General features: G+C 46.1%; 1 protein-coding gene across 3 annotated transcripts in view; it reads right to left on the bottom strand.

Moving 5' to 3' along the window:
- The window catches only part of ITPR2 (inositol 1,4,5-trisphosphate receptor type 2), a 215,222-nt gene that overhangs the window by 173,780 nt on the left and 16,197 nt on the right, over positions 1-25,245 (bottom strand). For 2 of the 3 annotated variants that reach the window (XM_066633900.1, XM_066633901.1), the window contains exons 2-7: positions 14,186-14,256; positions 11,278-11,393; positions 10,386-10,472; positions 8,851-9,009; positions 3,673-3,771; positions 651-734 (exon numbers count right to left, since the gene is read on the bottom strand). In XM_066633900.1, coding sequence (XP_066489997.1) covers positions 651-734; positions 3,673-3,771; positions 8,851-9,009; positions 10,386-10,472; positions 11,278-11,393; positions 14,186-14,256 — 616 coding nt within the window. Of the gene's footprint in view, positions 1-650; positions 735-3,672; positions 3,772-7,114; positions 7,130-8,850; positions 9,010-10,385; positions 10,473-11,277; positions 11,394-14,185; positions 14,257-25,245 lie in introns of those variants that run through there. The other variant, XM_066633902.1, reaches the window with a different exon arrangement.

The following is a 25,245-nucleotide window of genomic DNA, read 5'->3' as shown; positions in this document are numbered from 1 at the left end:
AGCTGAGCGATTCCACCTGCTATTGGTGTGAGCAAGAAGTGTCTTGGCTGCCCTCCATGTGAGAGATGGAGCTGCTTGCCAGCCTGCATGGGAGAACTGGAGGCCAGAAGTGAGACCAAGCCAGGAAGATCCATTCTGAAATGTTGTTGGTTCTTGAAAGAGAGAACCTCTATGATTGTAAAAATCCCCTTGAGGGATTTAGAAATGCCTGCCTATGTAAATTGCCTTGAATAAAGTCAGAGGAGTAATCCGATGACCAGAAAGTTGGTATATAAATACCGAGTTATTATTATTATTATTATAGTCCTATTATAGCCAGTATATTTCTCTGCCAGAAGCAGATCTCTATAAATGTCAGGAAAGCCTAAATGTTTTCCTGATGGATCTTAAGCCAAGGTCTCCTGACTCACTCTTCTTGAGAGTGGTGAATTCAGTTTTGGACTCCACTTGGATACATTCTTTGCAAAGAAATCGTCATGATGGCTGAACAGAGTGAGATCATGATATTGATAGCTGGGGTTTTGTTACATCTAAAGTCAATGCCAAAGCAACATGACTCATGATTTTTCTCAAGCAAAAAAAAAATTACAAATAATTGGAAATGAAGCTTTTCCCCCCCAAAAGTTAAATATTCTGTCATTTGTACTTACACCTTTCAGCACATCTTCCCTGTAGCAACTGTATTTCATGAATAAGGTTATTTTCCAGCTGGTATCACAATTGACAGCATTTACCTGGAGTCAAATGGACACAATTAGTATTTTATGTTGCAGAATAATCACAGAGCAATGTTTTCGGACGGTCACAATCTGCCAAGGGACTTGCTTGCCAACATTTCTTATTTCAGCTGTTGGTTGCTATACCCATCTGAGCAATATTCACCACCAACCAAATTTCTGGGACGCACATGACACCTGGCAGATTCAGACACAAAATAAAAACGTCTAGCCGAGGAGTCACTTCTACAGTCAATAGGATTAAAAGATGTGAGGGTTGCCTCTAGCCTAGACCACTTTAATAATATTTGTTTTTTTTAAGGATTAGACAAGCTAATGAAGGAGATGTGGATGGTCCCAGGGCAGATTCTCAAGGCGCATGATGAAGTAACGTTGCCAACATTGGCAGGGCTTGACAAATGCAGGGCACTACATTGGCACAATGACTATCATCGTATAGGGCAGGGGTTCCAAAAGTATGCATCACAACACCTTAGGGTGTCATGGCACACTTCCAAGGGTGCAAAGGGATGTCCCCAGTGCCCCCTCCTACCTGTTCTCCCACACTGGATCTAACAAAATCTCATAAGATTTGGATACCACCACCTTGGATCTTGCAAGATCTCATGAGATACAAGTTTGTGACATCCAGAAGAGCTGGGAAGAAGAAGCTGCAGGGGTGTTGCAACCCAAGTAAGTTAGGGAACCACTGGTCTAGGGAAAGGCCACTTTTCTTTCCCAAGAAATAAAACCTGGGGTTTTTTTTTGGTAGAAAAGACTCCACGAATGGGAAGACAAGCAGCAAGCCAGGAAAGGCAGAACACAGAGCAGGCAGCATGGGCAGCTCTGGCTGGTGAATGGGCCAAGACTGCAAATGCAGCTGCCACTCGCTCCACCACCAACAGGCTCTGTCTGCTATGGCTACACACTCGGTGGCGAAAGGTACTAGAAAGATAGTTGAGAGTTGACCATTTCCTTAATTTCTCATTAACTTTCCTCCAGTTGGTGGGAAGAAAATGTGATTGGCCAGCATAAGGGAAACAACTGTGCATCTGCTCAGGGACAGACCCATTACTACAGTCAATCCTTGTTAATTGCACGGTCTGTTCCCGCAGAGTCACTTATCAATGGGGAACAAGAATGTGTTTCACTAAATATTCCAGAGCTCAACTGAAGTACTCCCCACCCCCACCCCAAGCCCCAAAAAACCCCTGAAGATTGCTGGTGTTAAAACATCAAACTCTGAAAGTTGGAAAATTCTCTGAGAGCCAAAGCAGATTTGTCAAGCCCTGTGCTAGGCAGGTCTCAGCCCAAGCAGTGCCTGGAGGTGAGAGTTCTATGAGGAAAGAAAGGTGGGTATGAAGGGAAGGAAGAAATATGTCTACCAGGAAGCTAAAAGGAACCTCCAGGCTTCGAAGCAGTCTACTTCTAAATAAGAGGGCTGGGAATAAACAACAGGAGAAGGCTGTCACCTCCATGCCCTGCTTGTGCGCTCCGGAGGCATCCTGGAGACCTCTCTTGGGAACCGAACGCTGGACTGGACAGGCCTTTGGTCTGACCCAGCAGCGTTGCTCTGGTGTCCACAGAGTTACAGCAGAGGGATGTTGCCACCCCTTAAATACATGCACACCACTCCTTCGTCTTGCCACATATCTACTGCAGTCTTCCTACAACAAAATGCAGTGTTGTGAGGAAATGGCAACCACAACATCTGCTCCCTGTGATCACTCATAAACTTTCCCCAGACTTCCAGAGCTCAGATGTAAGTTGGATAGCAGAAATCGCTAACTTCCTTGTGGCTTCCACCATGAAGGTCCACCATGTGGTGGCTTCAGGTAGTAGCAAGGAGTACCAGTGCAGTTTTCCAAACCCATCACAGACACCTCCAGTCCCACTTCCGCAGCGGAAAGACCCAGAAGCCCCGACACACCTGTCCTGACCAGCTAGCCAAGAAAAACTTCCATCAGTTGTTGTTTCCAGGTCAAACTAGAGGTTGCAAAAAGCACAGGGCTGGCCACCAAAACCAGCTTCTCAGAGACAGATTCTGCCTCTCCCCTTCTGTAAAGTTTAATGCAACTTATTCCAAGTCCCAATATTAACCTGTTTACACTGCCCTGAATGCAGGAGAAAGGGAAAACTTAACATAGAGGGATCATTTTTGAAGATAGCCCTCTTTCATAAATTTGACTTCCATGCTCAGAATGCCATTGGCTAGTTTCCTGTTTTAAAGATCAAGTATATCAACAGAACAACTAGTAAGGGACTGGCAAACAGATACCATGGGATAGATAGAGGGATGTTCTTTTCCCTCTTGCACAACACCAGAACCAGGGGACATCCACTAAAATTGACTGATGGGTTAGAACAGACATTTACCCAGTGATTAACCTTTGAAACTTCTTTACACAAGATGCGGAGATGGCACCTCGCCTGGATGCCTTTCAAATGGGATTGAGCAGATTGATGGAGAAAAAGTCCATCACAGGTTACAAGCCATGATTGGGTATGTGCAGCCTCCTGGTTTTAGAAGTGGACTACCTCAGAATGCAGAGCGGAGGGCGACAAGATGCAGGTCTCTTGTTGCCCTATGTGCTCCATGAGGCATCTGGTGGGCCACTGAGAGATATAGGAAGTTGGACTAAGTGGGCCTTTGGCCTGATCCAGCAGGGCTCTTCTTATGCTCTTGTGTGCTTGGAAATCATGCTGCCAAGTTCAGCTATATAAGCCAGGTCTTTCGTCCGTGAGCCAGTGTTTCCTTCTGCACGTGTGGCCTGCTTGGACTTTGACCTCCAGTTCCTTGATCTCACCTACACCTATCTCACAGTGTGGCCTTGCACCTTAGTTGTTACCTGACTCTTCTGAAGCCACCTTTGCATTCCCTCAGCATGCTACTGACCCCCAAGCGCAGCCCTATGAGAAGACAACACACCAATGCATCTGTGCTTGTCCAACTCACCTCTTTGCACCCTGGGTTGTCCAAGAGTTCTATGTTGCTGGCGTGAAGAGGCTGCCCTGCATTGACTGGCATGAGCACAACTTTGTCCCCTACAACAATCTGGAGAACAGAAGAATACGGCAATTCAGTCATAGGGGGTTATAAAACAGAAAAGCTGTGCATTCTTTCACAGTGGCAATATCTGGGTTTCCGTTGTTTTTCTTCCATTTTTTAAAAGAGACCCAGTTCATAGTACAACAGATAACAGGAAATTTTCACTTCCAATTCTAAATAGGTCCCAGGAATTCAAAAACCTCTGGAACATGAAGGCCAACATGCTGATGAAGTTCCTGATTTTTTTTTTCCTTTCTTCGATGGCCTGTGCATGGGTAAGTATTTAGTTCCTTAAGCTTAACAATCTGAACAGAAAGCCATGAAATCTGGTGACATTTGACTCAGAATTTCTGCTGAACTACCTCTCATGTCACACCTATTGAAAACAGTTGTGGGTGTTTTTCCACTAGCAGCTAAACCTGTTTGCTGGTGGTAACAAGGAAGAACTAGTTCCAGAAACATTAACTCTCATCGAAAAGATGGAGATCATTAGTGTTACATGAAGTCATCGAAAGGAAGAAAAAAGGAAACATGTTAAGACATAGCAGAGCAAGATTTTGTGAGATTCAACAGAATTACAAGTGCAAGTAATGTTTGGAGCCAGTCAGTGCATATTCCAGAATGTGTAGCAGTTCCCCATACACAAGCCAGAACCACAATGTGACTAAAAAAAAATGGTGCACAAAGGACATAACCCATGCTTTCTTCAAAATACATGCACAGATTTGGTTCCTGCTTTGCTTAAGGCATTCACCTAAATTCAGCAAAATTCATTCTTCAGTAAAGCAAGCATTGGGGTGCTGATCAGTTGACTGTCAATAGCCTGACTGTGGTCAAATATTGTCAAAAATTTTCTTGAAATGTAAATTTCCACTTACACTTCACTTTCTGAGGTTAGCTGACAGAGGCGTGACTAGAGTGGAGCTTGAGTCCAAACTTCCCAAAGGCTGCAATCCTATCCACACTTAGCAGGGTATAAGCCCCACTGACTATCATTTTTAAAAGCATATACATAGCAGCATTTTAAAAGTACATTTCCCCAAATGCAGTCACATACCATGGCAGCATTAAGTCTAATACACTAAAAAAAATGCACATTGAAATGAATGGGGACTCAACCGAAATTGGCTCAAGACCTACCTAGGAGGTCCCAACCCACCATTTAAGGAACACTGCTGTAAAGTTTCTGAGAGGGACTGGAGTCTTCTAGAACAGTGTTTCTCAATGTTTGTTCTCTACTCAACCACTTCACATTGCTAACCTATTCAAAGTACCACTGGAACCATCATTGTACCACTGGTGATGACATCATTGCCAGTTACTTCTGGGTTGGGAAGCCCAGATATGACAAGACTAAAAGCAGTAAAAGGCTCAGGATTGATGGGAGGGCTTTTCTGAGTGGGAAAAGCATGCTTTAGAGCTCTGCCTGACAAGCCAAGTCTCCTACCATTGTTTGTTGTGTTGCATTCTGCACATGCCCGATCTTGTCTGATCTCGGAAGCTAAGCAGGGTCAGGCCTGGTTAGTACTTGGATGGGAGACTGCCTGGGAATGCCGGGTGCCGTAGGCTTATACCATAGTCTTTCGAGACTGAAGGTTGCCAACAATTCTTGGTCTCACTGCCAGGGAGCAGGTGCCTGATGGCAATTCTAGAAGGCTGTGATTTTTGCCATTGGTATAATTCAGTGTTTTTCAACCAGTGGTATGGGTACTGCCCAGCAGGAAGACCAGGAACATGACGCAATAGTGGTAGCAGGCTCAGCTCAGCAGGTAGAGCTCCAAAGCATGCTTTTCCATGCTCAGTAAAGCCATCCACCCTGAGCCTCCTACTGGTGTTTGTTCTGTTGCAACTGGCCTCCCAACTCAAAAGTAACTGGTGATGATGTCATCACCAGTTACTTCTGGTGGTACTTTGAATAGGTGGACTGTGTGAAGTGGTATGGTGGAGGACAAACCTTGAGAACACTGGTATAATTTTCTCTATGATGTTGGTGCTGTTAATTTCAGGTTGCAATCCGATGTACGTACCTGGGGGTACTGTGTATAGTGTATACACTGAAAAAAGTTAAACTTTAACATTGACCCTGAAAAAATGGGTTCACACACTTGGGTCAGTATGGCCAAAAACACTTTTGTTTGATGAGGTGGGGGGAGGGGAGGGGAGAAATAGGCTGAGAAGCAGGACACAAGGAGTGGGGGGGGGGGGAAACTGAGCCATTTTACTTGTTTTGAGGCAGCAACAAAAACAAAAACAAAAAATGATAGCCATTTTAGCTTCTTTTCCAAACAGCGTAAAGGAGGTTGTGGGAATCGTAATCTTTGTGAGGAAGTGCTGCGATGTGAGGAACTGCTACTATGGAAGTGCTGTGCTGTACGTCTGATCTTGGAAGCTAAGCAGGGCCAGGCCTGGTTAGTACTTGGATGGGAGACCGCCTGGGAAAACCGGGTGCTGTAGGCTTATACCATAGTCTTTCGAGACTGAAGGTTGCCACAAACCAAAACTCCTAACAAAGCCTACAACTCTCATGAGCCCCTTTGCCTCTCGTCCTGTGTGGAGAAGAAGACAAAACAGCTGCCATTTTTTATTCCTATCTGGTGTTCTGCAGCTGCCTCAGAACAATGACTGGTCAGCCATTTTCAAAGAGTTTCACACGCCCCTCACGTTTTACCCTCGACTTGACCATGGATGATGGCAAATTCTGTGATTTTTTGGTTTAAAACTTGCCCTCAACTTAGATAGATAGATCTGTACACAAGTATATATCCCATTCAACTCAACAGGACTTACTTCAGAGTATACATGCATTAGAGATGTGTGGTGGGTGGGGAGGAAGGTGAGGCCGAGCCCCCCCCCATTAAAGTCCTTCAAAAAGCACCGCCACCGTGCAAGGTGCTCAAGCACTTACAACCCACGTGCAGAGCACTCTTTGAAGACTCCGGTGGGGAGGCTGTGCCTCACCTGCCCCCCCACCCATTGCACATCCCTGACATGCATAGGATTGAGTCATCAGTGTTGTGAATACTCTGACAATATTTGACCCAATGCTTAGCCAAAACTAAAGGACAGAGTTCATTATTTTTTCAGCATCTGTCTTCACACACACACACACACACACACACACACACACACACACACACACACACACACACACAAATAATATGAATGATTAAGCACATAATCGCCATATGCATGACACACATATCCATACACAGCGAGTTTGTTTTAAAAACCACAACTACCATAAGAACACCACCTCCCTGTGACTTAAGGCGACTATGTCCTTGCATGCCATGCTCCACAGAAAGGTGACACACATGTGAGACCAGATAATGCTTCACACATAACAAACCTGCAGAACCGAATCAGTAACTCAGACTGCACTGAAAGTAAAAATGGAAGCGAGGTTTCTATTAGGCTCTTGACAACAAGACTAACCGACATAGAAAGGCAAGAGATTTTGGCTGCAGCACAAAAAAATGTTCGCCCCTAAATTTGCATCTTAACAATACTTTTGGTCAACAACCAAAGTACCTGACCTTCTTAGAGTGCCCCTTTGCAAGGAGGGCTTTTACATTAGCCCGTTGCAACGTGTTGCCTTCTAAAGACCTACCTGGTAGGTTTAGAAATGCCCCGAAGGAAGAACGATTTTGCAATTATGGCCTCAGAGAGGCAGACTCTCTTCCACACATTGTTCTGCACTGTGCTTTCAATCAAGTGCTCAGAGACCATTATCTCCCTTCATTGTCAAGAACCAAAAAAGGTCTCTCTGAGAACACCTTTTTACAACTTCTGCTGGCGGGTGAATCTGAATTAGTGACCCTTCCAGTTGCTAAATTTTTATATTTGAGCAACTTGAAGCGGGCTAAGCTGCTGGTTCTAAGCAACTTGGAGCAACTCTGTAAGTAATCTGTTGTGTTTTAACCCTTATTTTTATCTCTCTTTTAACATATACCTTCATACATGACTGTCTGGAGATATTAGTTGTAAAACTATATGCCTAATAAAGGTTTGTTGTTGTTGTTGTTGTTGTTGTTGTAAAAATGGAAGCATTAAAAAATTGTTAGTGAAATAAGATACCCTGTGCAACTAGCAACCCCAGGCTGAATCACCAGCTGCCATCTACATATACAGGTGGGGCTTCCGTATACGCGGAGCCAGTTTGAGCCAGTCAATGGCCCACATTGAGCCAGTCTTGGCCCCAACTGAGTCCACCTGAGGCGACCAGAGCTGTGCTCCAGTTGCTTCCAGAGGGCTTTCTGAAGCCCACGGAAGCAGCATGTTTCCTGAGAAACCAGAAATAGTGTTTTTTGGCCAGAAACAACCATTCTGAAGCCCACAGTGGGCAGACACGAGTGCTTCTGAGGGCTTCAGAAAGCTGTCTGTGGGCTACTAGAACTGCGGTCCCCTTCAGAGGGCTTACAGGGCTGAAAATCGCAGATTTGATTATCCATGAATTTCTGCAACCATGGGGGTCTGAGAACAGATTCCCCACGGATACCAGGTTCCACCTGTACCATATATAGAGAGCAATGTTTCCCAAACCTTTTAGTACCAGGACCCACTTTTAAGAACAACAATCTGTCATGACCCACTAGACAAAAAAAGCAATCTAGAAAGAAATGTTATTTTTTAAACATTAAGTCATTAATTATTCGTTAGAATAATTGGGGTCTTGTGCTCCCAAGGCCTCTAGAGACCTTCCGTGTATGATGTATGTGTAGACATTTGCCAGACTTTCTCAAGAAATGGAGTTCAAGGATTGTTTCCCCAAACTGTACAGTCATTCCAGGGTACCCGGAAGTCTGAACTGGAAAGCAAGATTTGCTGAAACTGGGTTCACATGTGATCTATGGCAGCCAATTACTAGAGAAAATCAGAAAATGTGACATTTTAAATTGAGGGTATGAAGATTACCTCATACCAAGGTTAGCATTCCAGCTAATGATTTTCTTCTGCAAATCAGGCAAGGGTGCTTGCCAAGTTTTTATTTTATTTTTTTAATGTTTCAGCTATTCATGACCCACCAAAAATTGGCCCTCTCCCTTTCTCTTTCTCACAGTAGTGTTTTATTTTTCGTCCACTTACATTATCGCCTTCACTCCTCAGTTTCCAAAAGGGCTGGATGTAAAACCAGGAGCCCTCGTTCCCAGCTGCATCCAGAGAGACCCGCATCGCATTCTTCTCCAGCAGGGCTGGCAACCTCTTGTTGACTGTAAGGTATTTGTTGCTTTTTATGTGGAGTAACTGTCAATAACGAAACAAACACATATGTACTCGTACACACACAGTAAGAAAGAATCCAACAATCTCATCCATCTTTGCCTCTAAGTCACATAATCAGAGTGCATGTTTACTGATTTCACATATAATAAAATCTGTCCTGGATTTCGGAGAGTAATTGTTTCTCTTCAGCCCAGCACAGTGTCTTTTCTAGTGGCTGTTTGCTGGTGTTTCTTCAGCATCTTTTGAACTGCAAGCCCTTTGGGGACAGGGAGCTGTTTGATTGCTTTGTGAACTTTTTGTTGTTGTTGTTGAAAAGCAATATATAAAATTATTATTATTATTATTTTGTTAATTTGTACCCCGCCTTTTTACCCAACGGGCACACAAGGCGGCTAACAAACAATTAAAAATACAACATGAAAAACAGTTAAAAACAATTTACAATGATTAAAAAGCTAAAAGCAAAACAAGCCCCGTGGATTTTCATATCAAAAAGCAAGAACGCCAGCCAGCCTGTCAACAATTAAAAGCTTTTTGAAATAAAAAGGTCTTCAGTCCACACCGAAAAGTTAGCAACGAGGGAGCAGTTCTCAGTTCTAAGGGGAGGGTATTCCACAGTTCGGGGGCCACCACCGAGAAGGCCCTCTTCCTGGCCGCCGCCCCTCTCACATCTCTTAGTGGCGGCACAGTCAAAAGGGCCCCCCAGATGATCTAAGAGCACGGGCAGGATTGTAGGGAAGGAGGCAGTCCCTCAAATACCCCGTTACTGTGCCGTGTTATTGTTACTGTGCCGTGAGATGAAAAAGGTTGCAGATTGCTGTCCCGGCCCATGCTGGTTGCTGTCGGTGGCATGTCCAGGGACGTTTGAGCTCAGTCTCGTCTATTTTCAAACGAGGATAATCGTTTCTGTTCCAGCGGAAGCCTGCCTTTAATTAATGGCGGAGCAGGAAACCCTTCATTTGGGGTGCCTCCTGTGGTCGGCTGTAAACACGTCTGCAGAAATGGCCGTGTCTCTCTTTTATTACCCAAGTTTATTACCCCTCTCACATCTCTTAGTGGCAGCACAGTCAAAGGGCCCCCCCCAGAAGATCTAAGAGCACGGGCCGGATTATAGGGAAGGAGGCGGTCCCTCAAATACCCCGGACCTGAGCCGTAAAGGGCTTTAAAAGTCAAAACTAGCACCTTGAATTGGGCCTGGAACAGAACCGGAAAACGATGATGATGATAAAAGATACAACTTCACTTTCCAGACAGTGTTCCATCATGGAACACTTGTGTTCCTTACAATTTTAGAGGACATTTTAACTTACATACTGCTACTCCACACCAAAACACACACACTCACAGTGGCTCATAATACACACAACCTTCAAAAGACTCAGCTCTCATAGGCTCACCTGTATGACATTGCTGTACTTGACAATTTCACCCAGTAACTTCCGGTTCTCACTTTCATTTTGCTTTTGTTCCAGCTCGGCTGCGTGCTGCAAGAGAATCATCATTTGTCAGCTCGAAGAGAGTCCCGTCAAGGTTCAGCCTCCAAAACGCTTAGGATGAAACTACGCATGACATACTAGCACATGCAACGAAGCCCCCATGGGCACTTCCAGGGAGTAAAAGAAGGAGGTGATTTGGAGTGAATCCGTTTGGGGAGGCATTTTCAAGCTTTTTCTCCACCCCCCTGATGTTTCATTTCCAACTTTCCTCTCGAAAGTTGTGAGGGGAGAACATCATATTATCCCAGAAACAGGAGTCTGTGGTTTGAGCAATCAGAACTTGCAATTCCCCAGCACAGAGCCTTAGAAGCTGCGAGGCTTCTGTAACATGTTTGTCATGAGGGGGGGGACCTTCACCACGGCTCCCCCTGTTGGCCCAAACGAGTGGCAGGCACACTCACGACCGATGGCACCTGCCGCAAAGCACGGCACTTCCCAGAAGTAGGTGGCGGTGACGTGATGATGTCACAGCCAAATGCTTCTGGAAGGCCGGTTTTGGGCCACACAGACACGGGTTGGGCAAGAGGGCCAACAAGCAGAGATGCTCCACTCACCATGCCGACCTCCTGACAAGTGAAGTGTCGGCTGCAGCAGTGGGCGATATGCTTGCTGCCCCAGCATAGGGCCCCTTTTGTCGAATTGGCCCAAACATCCTAGAACCAGCAATTTCCTAGCAATGGATGTACTAGCTGGGAGCAAGTCATCTTGGCCTACTGGTAACGGCTGCCAGTTGCGTCTTGATTGCGCAAGCCAGGCCCTACTCAAATACACTATCAGGTTGGGAATCTCTTACCTGTAGCTTCTTCAGCAGCGCAGCCTCAGTGTGGTTCCTTTGTTTTGCTTGCTTCGCTTTCCAGTATTGTTTCTGTGCCGAGTACCGGTTCATAGGACATACTTTAAAAAGGCAGTCTAAAGACAAGAAAACAACATGGTTTTTAAGGAACCTGTGCTAAAAGATTTGTCTCTTCTTATTTTCTGCAGTATCTGGGTATGAAAGTCTGCCCAGTTCACACAGCACCCCCATTAGCTGGATCTTCTATTCATCACATCATCAAGGTCCGCGGCGCTACGCTTCACGTCAATTGTTCTCCAGCCTTCTACCTTCTGAACTCTTTCCAGTCCACACTGACTTTCTGGCCAAGGAAATGCTGCTCTGTGCGGCCAAGGCCTGTCTGCATCTGAGCCAGCCCATGGCCACCTCCCCATCATCCTGAGACACGCAGAACACAACCTCCATGTGCTCTTCTTCCCCCTCCGTGCAGAGCACATGGCTAACTGTTCTGTTCCCCTTCATCTTCTCTTATCAGCAGTTCCATCTCCCAACTTTGCTCCCTGGCTTTTAAAAAGGTAGAGGGAAGGTGAAAGGGAGGGTAATATGAGAAGAGCCCTGCTGGATCAAGCCAAAGGCCCATCTAGTCCAGCTTCCTGTAGCTCACAGTGATGGGTACAAGCAACCTCCTGGTTTTAGAGCTAGGCTGTCTATGAATGCCAGATGCAAAGGATGATTGGCAACAGGATGCAGGTATCTTGCTGTTCTATGTGCTCCCTGGGGCATCTGGTGGGCCAAAGTGAGATGCAGGAAGTTGGACTAGGTGGGCTTTTGGCCTGACCCAGCAGGGCTCTTCTTATATTCTTATGTAAGCAGAGAAGGGGGGAAAATATACACATCCAATTGTATGGCAGTCCTAATAGCATCAAAATTGGCCAGCTGTTAATTGTCCAATTAGTTAACTGGCAAGGCCAGTTCTTTCTTAAGAATGGCTCTGTCCTTCCAAACAAAGCAAGTTGTGACGTTAAAGCGTTACTGTCAGTAATCACAATAATAATACTGTAATAATGATAATATTATGAAGAGTATTGCTAGACCACTTTTCAAGACAAAGTTTGCAGCAATTTCACAGCAGTTCACCTAACAAAGGAGTAAGGAAAATGAAAATTCCCTGCCTCAAAAGGCCTCACAATCTAGAACAGACATTTTCAACTACTGTGCTGTGGCACACTGGTGTGCCGTGAATGGTCACCAGGTGTGCCATAGGAATTTGGGAAAGGGTCATTTATTAGTAGGGCCATTGGGGGATGTGACAGCACAGTGTGCCTTGACAATTGTCAAAAAACCAATGGTGTGCCTTGACCATATTAGTGCCTTGCTGGTGCGCTACGAGATGAAAAATGTTGGAAATCACTGATCTGGAAAAAAGAAAAAGACACAAGAGAGACACCAGCAAATAGCCATAGTATTTTCCTTTATCATTGTCAATCATTGATAATGATTGACACCACGCATTCATTTAATAGATAGGATATAAAAAGCAGTTTCTCATGGGTTTATTTCAGTTTGTTCCCCCCCAAACATCATGAGGAATATAAGCTGTTATTTCTCTTTCAGAAATCTAACACATACTGCAAAGTTTGTCCCCATTTCTTCCCCACTGCCACTAACAAATATTGATTAAATGGTTGGAAGGGAAAGCAAAAGAAATGGATTCCCTCCTCTCCTCCCTCGAACTCCACAAACAAATCTCTGCTGAAAACCAAGAGTTCCTGACAGGCAGGTGAGTCAGAATTTGGCATGGATCAAGTTCCCCTGCAGCCCACAGCAAGAACCAAGTTCAGCTTTGTTGAATGGAACAACACAACAACATGCCATGTGGGGTTATGAAACAGAAACACAACTGTAAGCAGCTGCCATTGAAATAAAAGGAACAGGCAAACAAAGAAGTGATGGGCTTTACTTGACAACCACAGCTCTGAGTATTCAGCTGCTGGTTTTGCAGCTCTGCACCCCGAGTACAGCAGTCAACGTGACTTTCTCCTAGACTTTGGCCCTAGCAAGATGTGGTACAATAACAGCTCAAACCAAGCCTTAATGTGGGTTCTCCAGCCTGTGGGTCATGACCCCAATGGAGTCATGAAGCCTCATTTGGGGGGGGGGGGTCACAGCAACCTTTCTAGGCCTGTGCAAGAGAGGGCTTGGATCCAATCCAATAATGGTACTGCCTTATCAACATTTTGAGTGCTTGATATAATCCTGAACAACCTCTCCTCACAGTCTTGCCCTAAGGCTGGCCCTAAGGCTGGCCCTGTGTGATTATTGTGTGAAGCTACAGAACCTGGATCCGGCTTTAAGGCCGGAGCTCCCTGTGCATCACTATGCCTTACAGCATCCTGGCACACTCATAGGGGTGCTGGAGGATATTCCCAGGGGCCCCTCTTACCTGTTCACTCAGGCACTAGATTTGGGTGCTGCCATCTCTGGTGTTGAGAGATTTTGCAAGATCCAAGATCCTAGTGCCCAGCTGAGCCAGAAAGAAGAGGCTGTGGGGTCACTGTGGCCCAGGTACGTCCAGGGAACCACTGCTTTAAGGCAGCAGTCTCCAAACTGCAGGACCTCTGAGCAACAAAAGAACCCGTCCGTGCTGTGAACAACACATTTCTATGTCATGTCTTATCTTGCCATCCAGTCTCTGCAACAAGTCACTCTGGGCTCCCCATCTGCCCAGAAACCCAGGCGCAGAGGCTGCTGGGGCAATGGACAGCTGAAGAGGCTGCCCGGCAGGACTTGCTGAAGAGACTGGATGGCAAGATAAGGCACAGTGTGGTGGAACAACAAACGCCGCTCACAACGACGGATCCAGCCCACCATGCTTTAAGGTTTGAGATATGATCGTGCATTTGCTCATATAAAACTCCCAGCTGCTTACCTCTGAATTTCTTAGGAGGGTTACAAAGGTCACCTGCCTCTGGCTGAACCACACATCGGTCATCCACCAGCCTAGAAGAAAAATCATATTTTAATATATATATATTTTTTAACTATTTTCATATCACTGACCTAAAGTCAACAAGTCTTTAAAGAACTCTCCATTCAAGTTTCATTACACATATTACACATTACACATATACCCAACACTATAGGGGCAGGAGGTCTGGTCTAGAGGGTTGAGCCTCCATTTGCCTGAAGATAACATCCACAAGGTCGCCAGTTCGAGGCCACCGGCACCGTGCGACCTTGAAGCAGCTGACAAGCTGAAGCCGAGCAATTCCATCTGCTCTGAGCGTGGGAGGATGGAGGCCAGAATGTGAAACCAGATCAGAGTGAAACATCTGGACTGTAGTGGTTCTTGAAAGATAGAACCTTCTTTCAATTGTAAAAATCCCTACGGGGATTTAATCAGCCTGCCTATGTAAACCGCCTTGAATAAAGTCTTGAATAAAGACCAAGAAAGGCGGTATATAAATACCTGTACTAATATTAATTAATTAACACTACAAAGAAATAAGTATTCTCTCCGGCTCCAATCACTAATGTGAGGTTCTGTCTAGAAATTGCAAAGCAAATATTTTCACCATTCACTTGCAGAAGAAATTTTGGCAAGCTTAAAAAAATGTAATAGCTTTATTCTTTCGCTCAGCTATAAACAGACAATGCTATATTGTGAAACAACCCCACAACAGGTACAATACGATTTAAGCAGTAGTCATGCATGACGGCAACCTGTTTTACATGCCGAACAAAGAGATTTCTGTACTCTGATTATTTTTCATGTGTCGCCTTCCTTGAGAAGCACAACATCATCTAATCCACAAACCTGCTAAACTGAGAGCCTTGGGCTTAATATGCTATACAATCCTATGCAAGTTCACTTGGACATATGTCTCAATTTATTGGAGGGGATGTGAGTAGCAGGACGTGAGTTGAGTTCATAATCTACATTCATTATCAGGAATAGCAGCATAGTAGGAGATCGCACCATGTTTGTCAAACATTTCAGCATCAGGATCTACTTTTTAAACTAACACTCTATCAGGACCCATCTAGCTTTGCAAGACTTTTCTAAAAAGGTGATTTAGAAAAGAAGTAATATATTTATTTATAAGTAATATTTTATTTATTCATTGGCAAAAAACTCAATCCATTTCTCATAATGAGAGCAGGAGGGCAGGAGGTCTGCTCTAGAGGGTAGAGCCTCCGTTAGCCCAAAGATAACATCAGAAGATCGCCAGTTCAAGGACACCGGCAGCTCCCTGAACGGCTGAGAATGGCGAGATCTTGAAGCAGCTGACAAGCCCAGCTGAGTGATTCCACCTGCTCTTGGAGTGAGCAAGAAGTGTCTTGGCTGCCTTCCATGTGAGAGATGGAGCTGCTTGCCAGCCTGCGTGGGAGAACTGGAGGCCAGAAGTGAGAGCAAACCAGGAAGATCCATCTGAAATGTTGTTGGTTCTTGAAAGAGAGAACCTCCATGATTGTAAAAATCCCCTTGAGGGATTTAGAAACGCCTGCCTATGTAAACCGCCTTGAATAAAGTCAGAGGAGTAATCCGATGACCAGAAAGGCGGTATATAAATACCTTGTTGTTATTATTTATTATTATTATTATTATTATTATTATTATTATTATTATTATTATATGAGGCAGCCCTAATGAATAGCTTCAAGGCTTGAGGGATCTAGTTCTGTGAACCAGCCCACCTAATCCCACTACCCGTCATTGATGGAAAAAAAAAACACCAGAAAAAAGACACTCGAACATTGATCTCCCTATTGATCTTCACACAAGCTTGCAAACTGCAGGAGCTCAGCTCTTTGTAAGGCAGTTAGCAGCTATGTGATTTTTGACTAGCCTCAGGGTTTGAAGCAATTAGTTATCTGATCTTTCCATCACCTGTGTTTTCATTGGAGGCTTTGTGAGACCCACTAGAAATTGGGTCATGACTCAACCCACAGTTTGAGAAATGCCGAGACAGTAGACCAGAGGATCGTTGCTAATCAGAAGCCCTGACTGAAGTCAGGATGGATCATGGCATCGGAGGGCACAGGAGGGAGTCCCCCATCAAAGTAGCACAGAAAGTCTACACAGATACGGTGTCAACTGCAGACAAAGCCAAGCCAAGTAGTCCAGTTTAGAACATGGAGGAGCAGGTAAGCAGGCAGGCAGACTACAGGACAGACAGTCCAAAGTGCACGGGCAACCGAAGTTGATAGACAGCTGAAGTGCAGAGGCCTGAATGCATAATCAATCTGGTTGTCACCCTAGAAAGAAACCAGCCCTGACCTGCAAACATTTATAGCCAGCCTAGATCCAGAGGAACCATGTCTTAGGGATGGAAATTTGCTAGGATCAAGGAGGGGAGTCCTTCTACTCTGAAGCCTTGAGTGGTTCATCATTAGAGGCCTGAATGCACAGACCAAGAGTCTCCTGGTTTGAATGTCAGCTGACCCTGCAATCTACCTTTCAAGGCTGTCGCAAGGATAACTGAGATAGAGCGAGCGTTGGCCATCTGAAATGCACTCCATAAATAATAAATAAAGCAGTTGGACTACTACTGTTTTATATTATTTCAGCACATGAAAAACATTATCATGTGAATCAAGTCTGGGATGGACACTGCAATATGTTGATACTAATATTGATACAGTGCGCCCTCGGTATCCACAGGGGATCCATTCTAGGACACACACAGCTGCAGATACAGAAATCTGTGGATTGTGTAATATGCGTGGGGGGGGGCAGCGTGGCACCACAATACCTTATTGGAAGGTTGCGCCCAGCCCTCCTGAGGTCATGCACAGCTTCATTTTGGACATGAGTAGAAGTCACCGGCATGAACACAGGCTCGCCAACCACAGATGTTCGAATCCACAGATGCTGTGCCCGTGGATAAGAAGAGTTCACTGTACTTACAAAGGACTATAACTATAGCAGAATCCACCCTGCAAAGTGGTACTGACACCAGTCTGCAATTTTCTGAAGAGAAGATGAACAATGAGAATAGTGAAAATGAAGTCATTGTTTTGAGAAGCTCTTTAGATGTTAAGAAACGGAAAGTTTAGTAAATACTGGGAAAGCCTCCACGCAGTCAGATCTCTTGGTTTACGGAACAGTCTCCCAAAGGAAGTGGCAGAAATCCTTTCATCTGGAGCATTTATAACTGCACTGGACAAAACATAACTGAGCTGGGCTCGTCACCAGTGAACTGTTCTCCACAAACCAGAACCCTGAACAATTGACACAGCTTTTCCACTTCCCGGCAAGCAGAATGCCACCTTGGCCACAGTTCCTGAAAATAAACAGTTCTAACCTATAGCTTGGGCGCTACCCAGGCAGCCCTTTCATTCTGGGGTAGCAGTCAGATGATTTGGAAAACATCAGAAAGAAAATCTCCTTCAGTAAGTTGCAGCTGAATGGGCAGCTGTGGCTGTCCCCCACCCTCCACCGGCACTCCTGGAAAGAGAAAGGGCTGCCACTGCCCCAAAAGAATGGGAGCTTCCCCCTCCCTATTCTCTTCCCCCTTTATTTGAGGGAGATTTGATGGGCAGCATGGTGGCTCAAGCAGCATTTGTGCCCCATCTCAAGTGGCCCTTGGGCTCATGTCACACTTGGACACAAATGCAGGCATCACTACCCCGTATCTGTGGGGAATATGTTTCCATGCCCCCCTCCATGTATACCAAAGCCACAGATAAAGGGGACCCTATACTTACTGTGGTGCCAAGCACTCATCTCTCTTCTGTCGCAGCATGTTATAAAATACTACATAAGAACATAAGAACAGCCCCACTGGATCAGGCCAAAGGCCCATCTAGTCCAGCTTCCTGTATCTCACAGCGGCCCACCAAATGCCCCAGGGAGCACACCAGATACCTCATCCTGGTGCCCTCCCCTGCATCTGGCCTTCTGACATAGCCCATTTCTAAAATCAGGAGGTTGCACATACACATCATGGCTTGTAACCTGTAATGGATTTTTCCTCCAGAAACTTGTCCAATTCCCTTTTAAAGGCGTACTAGGTATAGGGTCCCCCCTGCAGATAAGTAATGGACGCATGTGGGGCGGAGAACTGTGGATAAATGAATCCACAGATACAGGATCCACCAATATGGGGGAAGCCTGTATGTGCTAACTCGGGGTCCCAGATTTTCAGCCCAAGTTTTTGGCTTTGGGAGACTGATGTTCTGAAGGGCCAACCTGCCTTTCATACAAAGCGTAGTGGGTGCTGCGGGGCTCCCCCCGGGTGCCGTATTTTTTCCAGTCATTCAATAGTACACAAATCGGTGGCCCGCATCATGTGACATCACCAGAGCCTGCCTCCTGAACCTCAGGCTTGGGGTGCGTCCAGCCTGGCAGCCTGCAAGCTAACAAATGCCACACTGCCCAGCGTCCACAGAGCAGACACATACAGTAGAGGCAATAGCCAGAGATGTTGTAAACTGAGCTATGCGACATGCCTGGGAGCAAAAGGTCCAGGCAGACTTTCTGCTGACCCCAGGGTCTGCTGCTGCTTCCTCCTTCTGGCCTAGAAATCCGAGCAGCAGAGCCGCTGTCACCAGGCCAACCTCAACACGAACATTCTCAGTGTTTCCTAAGGAATTAGTACGCAGGACAAGCCTTGCAGAACGCAGAAACAGGATGAAAAAGCACTGGGAGGCAAATGTGCTGGGAAAGCTGGGGATTTCGGTTAGTTTATTACAAGATTTCCTTCCATTGTGTACAGAAGAAATCCTCATTCCCCCCCCCCCCATTCACTGCTCAGAACACCAGCCAACGCCACAAGTTCACAGCCTAAGACCAACAGGAGGTGAAACTGCGGAAGGAGAGGTGCTTGGCAAGGGGCAGAGGTTGTTTGGGTTTGCACTGAGTCCCAAGGAGCTCTTCCGGGAGCTTCTTATTTCCGAACCCACCCTAAAATGGGATTAGAACAGCATATACAGTAGGCCCTCCTTATCCACAGGCACAGCATCTGGAGTTCAGCATCCGTGGGTGCCGAGCGTGCAGCTGGAGGGCCTCAGAGGACCTCCCAGACACAACCAGAAGTTGCCGGCATGAACCTGAAGGGCCTTCCAGTCGCCTCCTTCTGAGGGGGCCAAGAGGCCACGCATGGCCCAGAGGCGAGTCCCTGCAGCACCACGATCCTGCCTCCCTGTCCCCACAGATTTAACTATCCATAAGAATATAAGAAGAGCCCCGCTGGATCAGGCCCAGGGCCCATCTAGTCCATCTTCCTGTATCTCACAGCGGCCCACCAAATGCCCCAGGGAGATCACACGACCACAAGAGACCTGCGTCCTGTGGCCACTCCCTTGCACCTGGCATTCTGAGGTAGCCTCCTTCTGGAACCAGGTGGTTGCACGTACCCATCGTGGCTTGTAACCTGTGATGGACTTTTCCTCCACCAATCTGTCCGGTTCCATTTTAAAGGCATGTAGGTCAGATCCCCATCATCATATCCTGTGTCAATGAGTTCCACAGACTAATTACATGTATTGTTTTTAAACATCTAATTTATATCAATGTTTTCAGCACTGAAGAAGAAGGGCTTAAAGCGGCCTCTGAGCGGCCCGCTTGGAGGCAGGCTGTGCAGCATGGCCTTTCCCAGTTTGAAGAGACACTTGGCCAACAGTCTGAGGCAAAGAGGCAAAGAAGGAAGGCCCATAGCCAGGGAGACAGACCAGGGACAGACTGCACTTGTTCCCGGTGTGTAAGGGATTGTCACTCCCGGATTGGCCTTTTCAGCCACACTAGACGCTGTGCCAGAACCACCTTTCAGAGCGCGATACCATAGTCTTTCGAGACTGAAGGTTGCCAATACATGATTTCAGCACTGTTTTATCTGTGAGCCGCCTTGAGCGTCCTTCGTGGGTTAGAAAGGCGGGATATAAATTAAATAAATAATTCAGTATCTGCAGGAAGTCCTGGAATGGATCCTCTGTGGATACCGAGGGCCTACGGTACATTCTCTCTCTGGTTACAGACCGGGGGTTGGTAGGGAAAGGTGCTGGCTAGGCTAGGAAGAGCAGACCAAAAGAACACCTTTAGTAAAGAGCCAAGTAATGATGAAGTTGTACAGAGGTTGCCAGTTCATAACGCAATGATCCTGCTATCTCTCTGACACTTCTGCAGTAAAGAGGAAGCCGTCATGGGAGTTTATTTTTATTCAGTTACTTTTTACATTTCGTATCTCACCTTTCTGTCCCCTTCAGGAAGCCCAAGGCAGCTTACAACAATTAAATAATAAAACAAAAAACTGCTCCAATCTCAAGGGGCAGGGAGTTCCATCAACCGGACGCCGCTGTAGAGAGGGCCCTACTGCAAGTTGCCACCAGCTGTATCTTCCCTAAAGATGATGCCCATAACACGGCCTCCTGATATAATCCCAGGCAGCAGGCAGATTCAAGTGGAGAGTGATTGTAAATTAAGTATCCAGATCCCAAGTCATGGAGGGTTTTGTAGTCCTGGGACTGTGCCCAGAAACATGTAGGCAGTTAACAAAGATGGTGAGCATGACATAGTAGCTGCACAGGAGAATATATCTGTTTGCTTCCCTACAAGCCAGATCTACAGTGAATCGTCAGTGTCTGCTGGGGATCGGCTACAGGACCCCCAATGTAGGATGAAACTCATGGATGCTTGAATCATGGGCGGCCTGAGTAATGGCACTGCAATGACCTACCTGAAGGTCACAGCAGGCCCTCCAGAGGTTACGCTGGCTTCCCTCCCTTCTCAGAAGGCCACCCAGACATAGGGGCAGATCCAGTAGATGTGTTTGGGGGGGGGGGGGCAGGAGTATTACCTTAACTACCAGGTGGGTAGACCTGGGCTCCGAGTTAAACTTGGCCTCCGTGACCAAGGTTTGCTGGGCAAGTAGACCTGGGATCCTTCCCAGACTTGGAGCCTAGATCTACCAGCCTCCATGGCCAAGTTTTGCTGGGCAGGTAGATCCGGACTCCCGCCGGGACTTGAAGCCCAGATCTACCTGCTAGGTATATCTGAAGGGCTTCCCCAGGCCTCTTAATGCCTTGTAAGGAATTAAAAATGTCACTTCCGGTTTCTCAGTGAAACCAGAAGTCTCTTTTTTTTTAGCCTCTGAGCTCAGTCGCAGCTTGGCAGAGGCCAGGGACAGAGCTCAGAGTCCCCTCTGCTCAGAGTCCGGGAGGGCAGCATTCCAACTGTGGGGACGGGCATTCACCTATATCTGCTATTTCAGTTATCCACTGCGGGTGCCAGAACGAACTCCCATGGATAAGGAGGCACGCCTATATGATACTTTCTGTCATTCAGATGAGATGGTAGGGAATTCATTGTGAATTAGGATATTCTCCATGCTTACATGTTACTTACAGGGTAACACTTTGTCTTTTTTATTTGTCAGTAGATTTCATTCAGTTGTGTCTTCAATCGTTTTATGTATTGCATTCTGATTTTGTATATTAGTTATACACAGTGCTTTTTTGTATAAAAAAAAGGTGCAGGAACTCACAACTTGTTAATCTTTTATTTATTTATTTATTTATTTTTAAACTGAACTTTGAGGAGTTTTGCAGCCTCAACTGGCCCCCCTTTTGGCAACTGGCAACCAACCTTTATATTGTGCAGCCATGGAGCACCTCCCCTCCTAAAAAAAAAAAAAAATTCTTCCTCATAGGGATTTGAACCCCTCCACAGACCAGCACTTTAACAATTGAGCCATAGGAGCCCTTAGACTCAAAGTGTTTGGAACTAATACTTGAGGCGCTGATGGCCACCAGCTGGGCTCAAGACCTCATATATTAGTTCTGAGCACTTTGACAATAGGCTTTCCTATATCCCAATGGAGATAGTGCTGGGCTGTGGAGCACAAGGTCAGAGGTTCGAATCCCTCCCTAGCCCGCAGTTTAAAAAAAGGTGGAGCACAAGGTCAGAGCCGGGGGTGCCAAAAAAAAAGGTGGAGCATGAGGTCAGAGGTTCGAATCCCTCCCTCAGTGAAAGGGGAAAAAAAGGTGCGGGAATGCCGTTCCGGTGCGTTCTATTACAAAAAAAGCCCTGGTTACACATAAATAAATATTACTATTCAAAAAGTGCATTTGAGTTAATGGACGAAATAGATTGAAGAGCATAGTAATATAAAAGTGCATACACGTAAGCCTACAACTGAACACACAAAATGTGTGGGTTATCTTTGAAAAGTCAATATAAACCCACTTGTTTTAGTGACTGTGAAGCGATTTAGTAACACTATTAATTGTATTTTAGTTTTGACCCTAGTAGTGCGAGGGGCCCTTAGGCACGGGCTCAAAGCCAGCCTCGGTGCCAGTCCTGCTAAAGAAATATGTTCTAGACCGGGATGGCCAAATGCAAAGCAGCAAATGCCTCCTATGATTTCAGTAGTGGGTGAAGAGAGAGAATTTCCACAGGTGCAGCTTTTCTCACCCTGCAAGACAAGCTACCCCTGCCAAAATGGCCTCTTCTACATAACTTACAGTTATCACTTACATAGCTCTATAACTGCTGTCAATAATTAGATCCCTACGTCAGGCCTGCAACTGTTCTGCTCCCAGCACTAGACACTCCTGCTTGGGCTATGCACGCCAGGGCTATGCAGTGCTGCCTGGATGGAAACACTGACGAACCAGTCTGGTTGCAATCCCCGCTCATTCGTGTGCACCAAGAAACACGCCTCGCTCCAACTTTCTCGTCCGTGCAGCCCCACCCCAAATCCATGCTGACATTTGCAAACACCTTTCCAAATTCCATTGCATAATCATCACCCCAAGCAAGGCCTTCTGGAGCGCAGCTCTGAGTTCTGGTTACACAACCTTTTGCGTTTGCCAGAGAAAGAAAGAATGGCATTGTTTGGAACAACCGTGCGCTGCCATGAAAACCAGGAACTCGGTTGCTAAGTAATCCTCAGCTGCTTTCTAGTCAGAGAGCAACAGGCCACTTTTTTTCCTCCTGTCCGTGCTCTCCTCCTCCTCGCAGACTGAGACACAAATTTCAGCAGATGAAGCTTTTCCTGGTTTTGAGATATAGCAATGGGAAAAACAGCTGCTTTTTTTTTTTCTGAAGGTAGAAAACAGGAGCAACCATCAGCATCCCACAGCACAGCATTTCTCAAACTGTAGTCTGGGACCCACTTGGTGGGTCGGGACCCAATTTCTGCAGAGCCTCCAATGAAAACACAGGTGACGGAAAAATCAGATAACCAACTGTCTCAAGCCCTGAGGCTATTCAAAAACCAGATCGCTGCTAACCGCCCCGCAAAGAGCTGAGCTCCTGCAGTTTGCAAGAGAAGTGCTTATTGCCTTGCAAACAGCTGAGCTCCTACAGTTTACGAGGAACTGAGCTCCGGCAGTTGGCAAGCTTGTGTAAATATAGGGAGATCGATGTTTGAGTCTCTTTTTTTCTGGTATGTTTCCCCCCCCCCTACCCAGTCCTTCAATTACAGGTAGTGGGGGCAGGAGAAGGCTGGGTCCTATGCCTCATTATGAGAAATGCATTGAGGCTTCCGCAAATAAATAAAATGTAAATAAATAAATAAAAATTATTTCTTTCTAGATCACTTTTTAAAGTCTTGTAAAGCTCGGTGGGTCCTGATAGAGTGTCATTTTAAAAAGTGTGTCTCAGTGCTTTGGGAAGTTTGGGAACCACTGCCATAGAAGCTTGAAACTTGCTGTTCAGATTGACATTTCAGCACTGAAGATGGCGGGGGGGGGGGGGAGAATTGCACCTGCAACCACAGGAGAGAAAAATGTATTTTTCAGACCAATGACAATCATCTACAGATGGCAGATACAGCAGGAGAGAAGTCCAGCAGAAAGGAGGTTATGCCACAAATATTTTAGCAACAGACTGAGCAAAAAGGAGGACTCTGGTATTGCTGATTAAGAATTGGAAGGATTTGGCAACCACGCTGGGGAAGGGAATGAATGAAGGAGTCAAGGATAACTCTATCATAGAAAGCTTCTGAGGCAGGGGAGAGAGAGTTTGGCTTTTTCCCCCTAAAAACTGGCATACTGGAAACATTGAGGACATTTTCCAGCAGTCCCCTCCTCGCCCTCTCCCCACAGTGCCTTCATAAGCCTTCCCTGGCAAAGGAAGAGCTAAAAGCTGCAAACTGCCTGGCTATAAAGATGCCTTCCCCCCCCTCCCCGTCAAAAACATCTGGTGCAAGGAAGCATAGATTGGGGGAGGAAGGTTCAGGTGAACCAGTATCTGTGGGAGATATGTTCCTCGCCCCCATGCGCAGATACTAGAAACCACAGACAAGGGGAACCCTATATCCACGGTTCCCTCCCCCCTCCTGTGCCCTTTGTTTACCTTCATTACAGTCACACAAAGTCAGTGGCATAGCTAGAGGGGGTGCAAAGCACTAAGTTTTGCAGGGAGCCTCACCACAGCATGTAAGCAGCCCTTCCCCCTCCCTTTTAGAGCCACTCCAAAACTAAAGCATTCACCAAAACATCCTTCACATGCACGAATTAAATGGTTTTATTAAACCATTGCAACGATTCTCATTCCCCTCCCCCCGTCCTCCAGCAATCGTATTCTTTGACAGGAACCACTTACAAGGGAAAACAGAAGGTGCCTGGACAGGTTTGTGGCAGCCCCGTCACAAAATGCTTAGGAAACATTTTCCAGTGCGCATAAAGGAAAGTAGAGGAAATGTACATTTTTATTAGACTAGATAAAAGCCTTTGGAAGCATGCACTGTTCACAGCTAGCTGGTAGCTCTTCAGCAACTTGGTCATCATTTCACACGCTGTCCAGCGAACCGCCAAGGACTGACACTCAGGATGCACGACTGATGTGCGGAAATGGGTCGTGCTTTTTGCAAACACTTCCATCCACTGCCAAAAGTGCCTCCGCTGGTTTTTCTCAGCGGAGACTTGACAAAGCAGAAGTGCTTGCAAGGGGGCCGGGCTTCGCTCCGACACCAATTAAAGAGGCACTCGTATTTCCCTCTTCCTGAAATGACAGCATAGGAAACCTCCTCAGCAGCTGCTTGG

This window comes from Tiliqua scincoides, chromosome 7 (genome assembly GCF_035046505.1).
Source record: "Tiliqua scincoides isolate rTilSci1 chromosome 7, rTilSci1.hap2, whole genome shotgun sequence".
Taxonomy (NCBI): domain Eukaryota; kingdom Metazoa; phylum Chordata; class Lepidosauria; order Squamata; family Scincidae; genus Tiliqua; species Tiliqua scincoides.
Note: the sequence above shows the minus strand (reverse complement) of the source record. Positions and strands in the feature narration are given on the sequence as shown.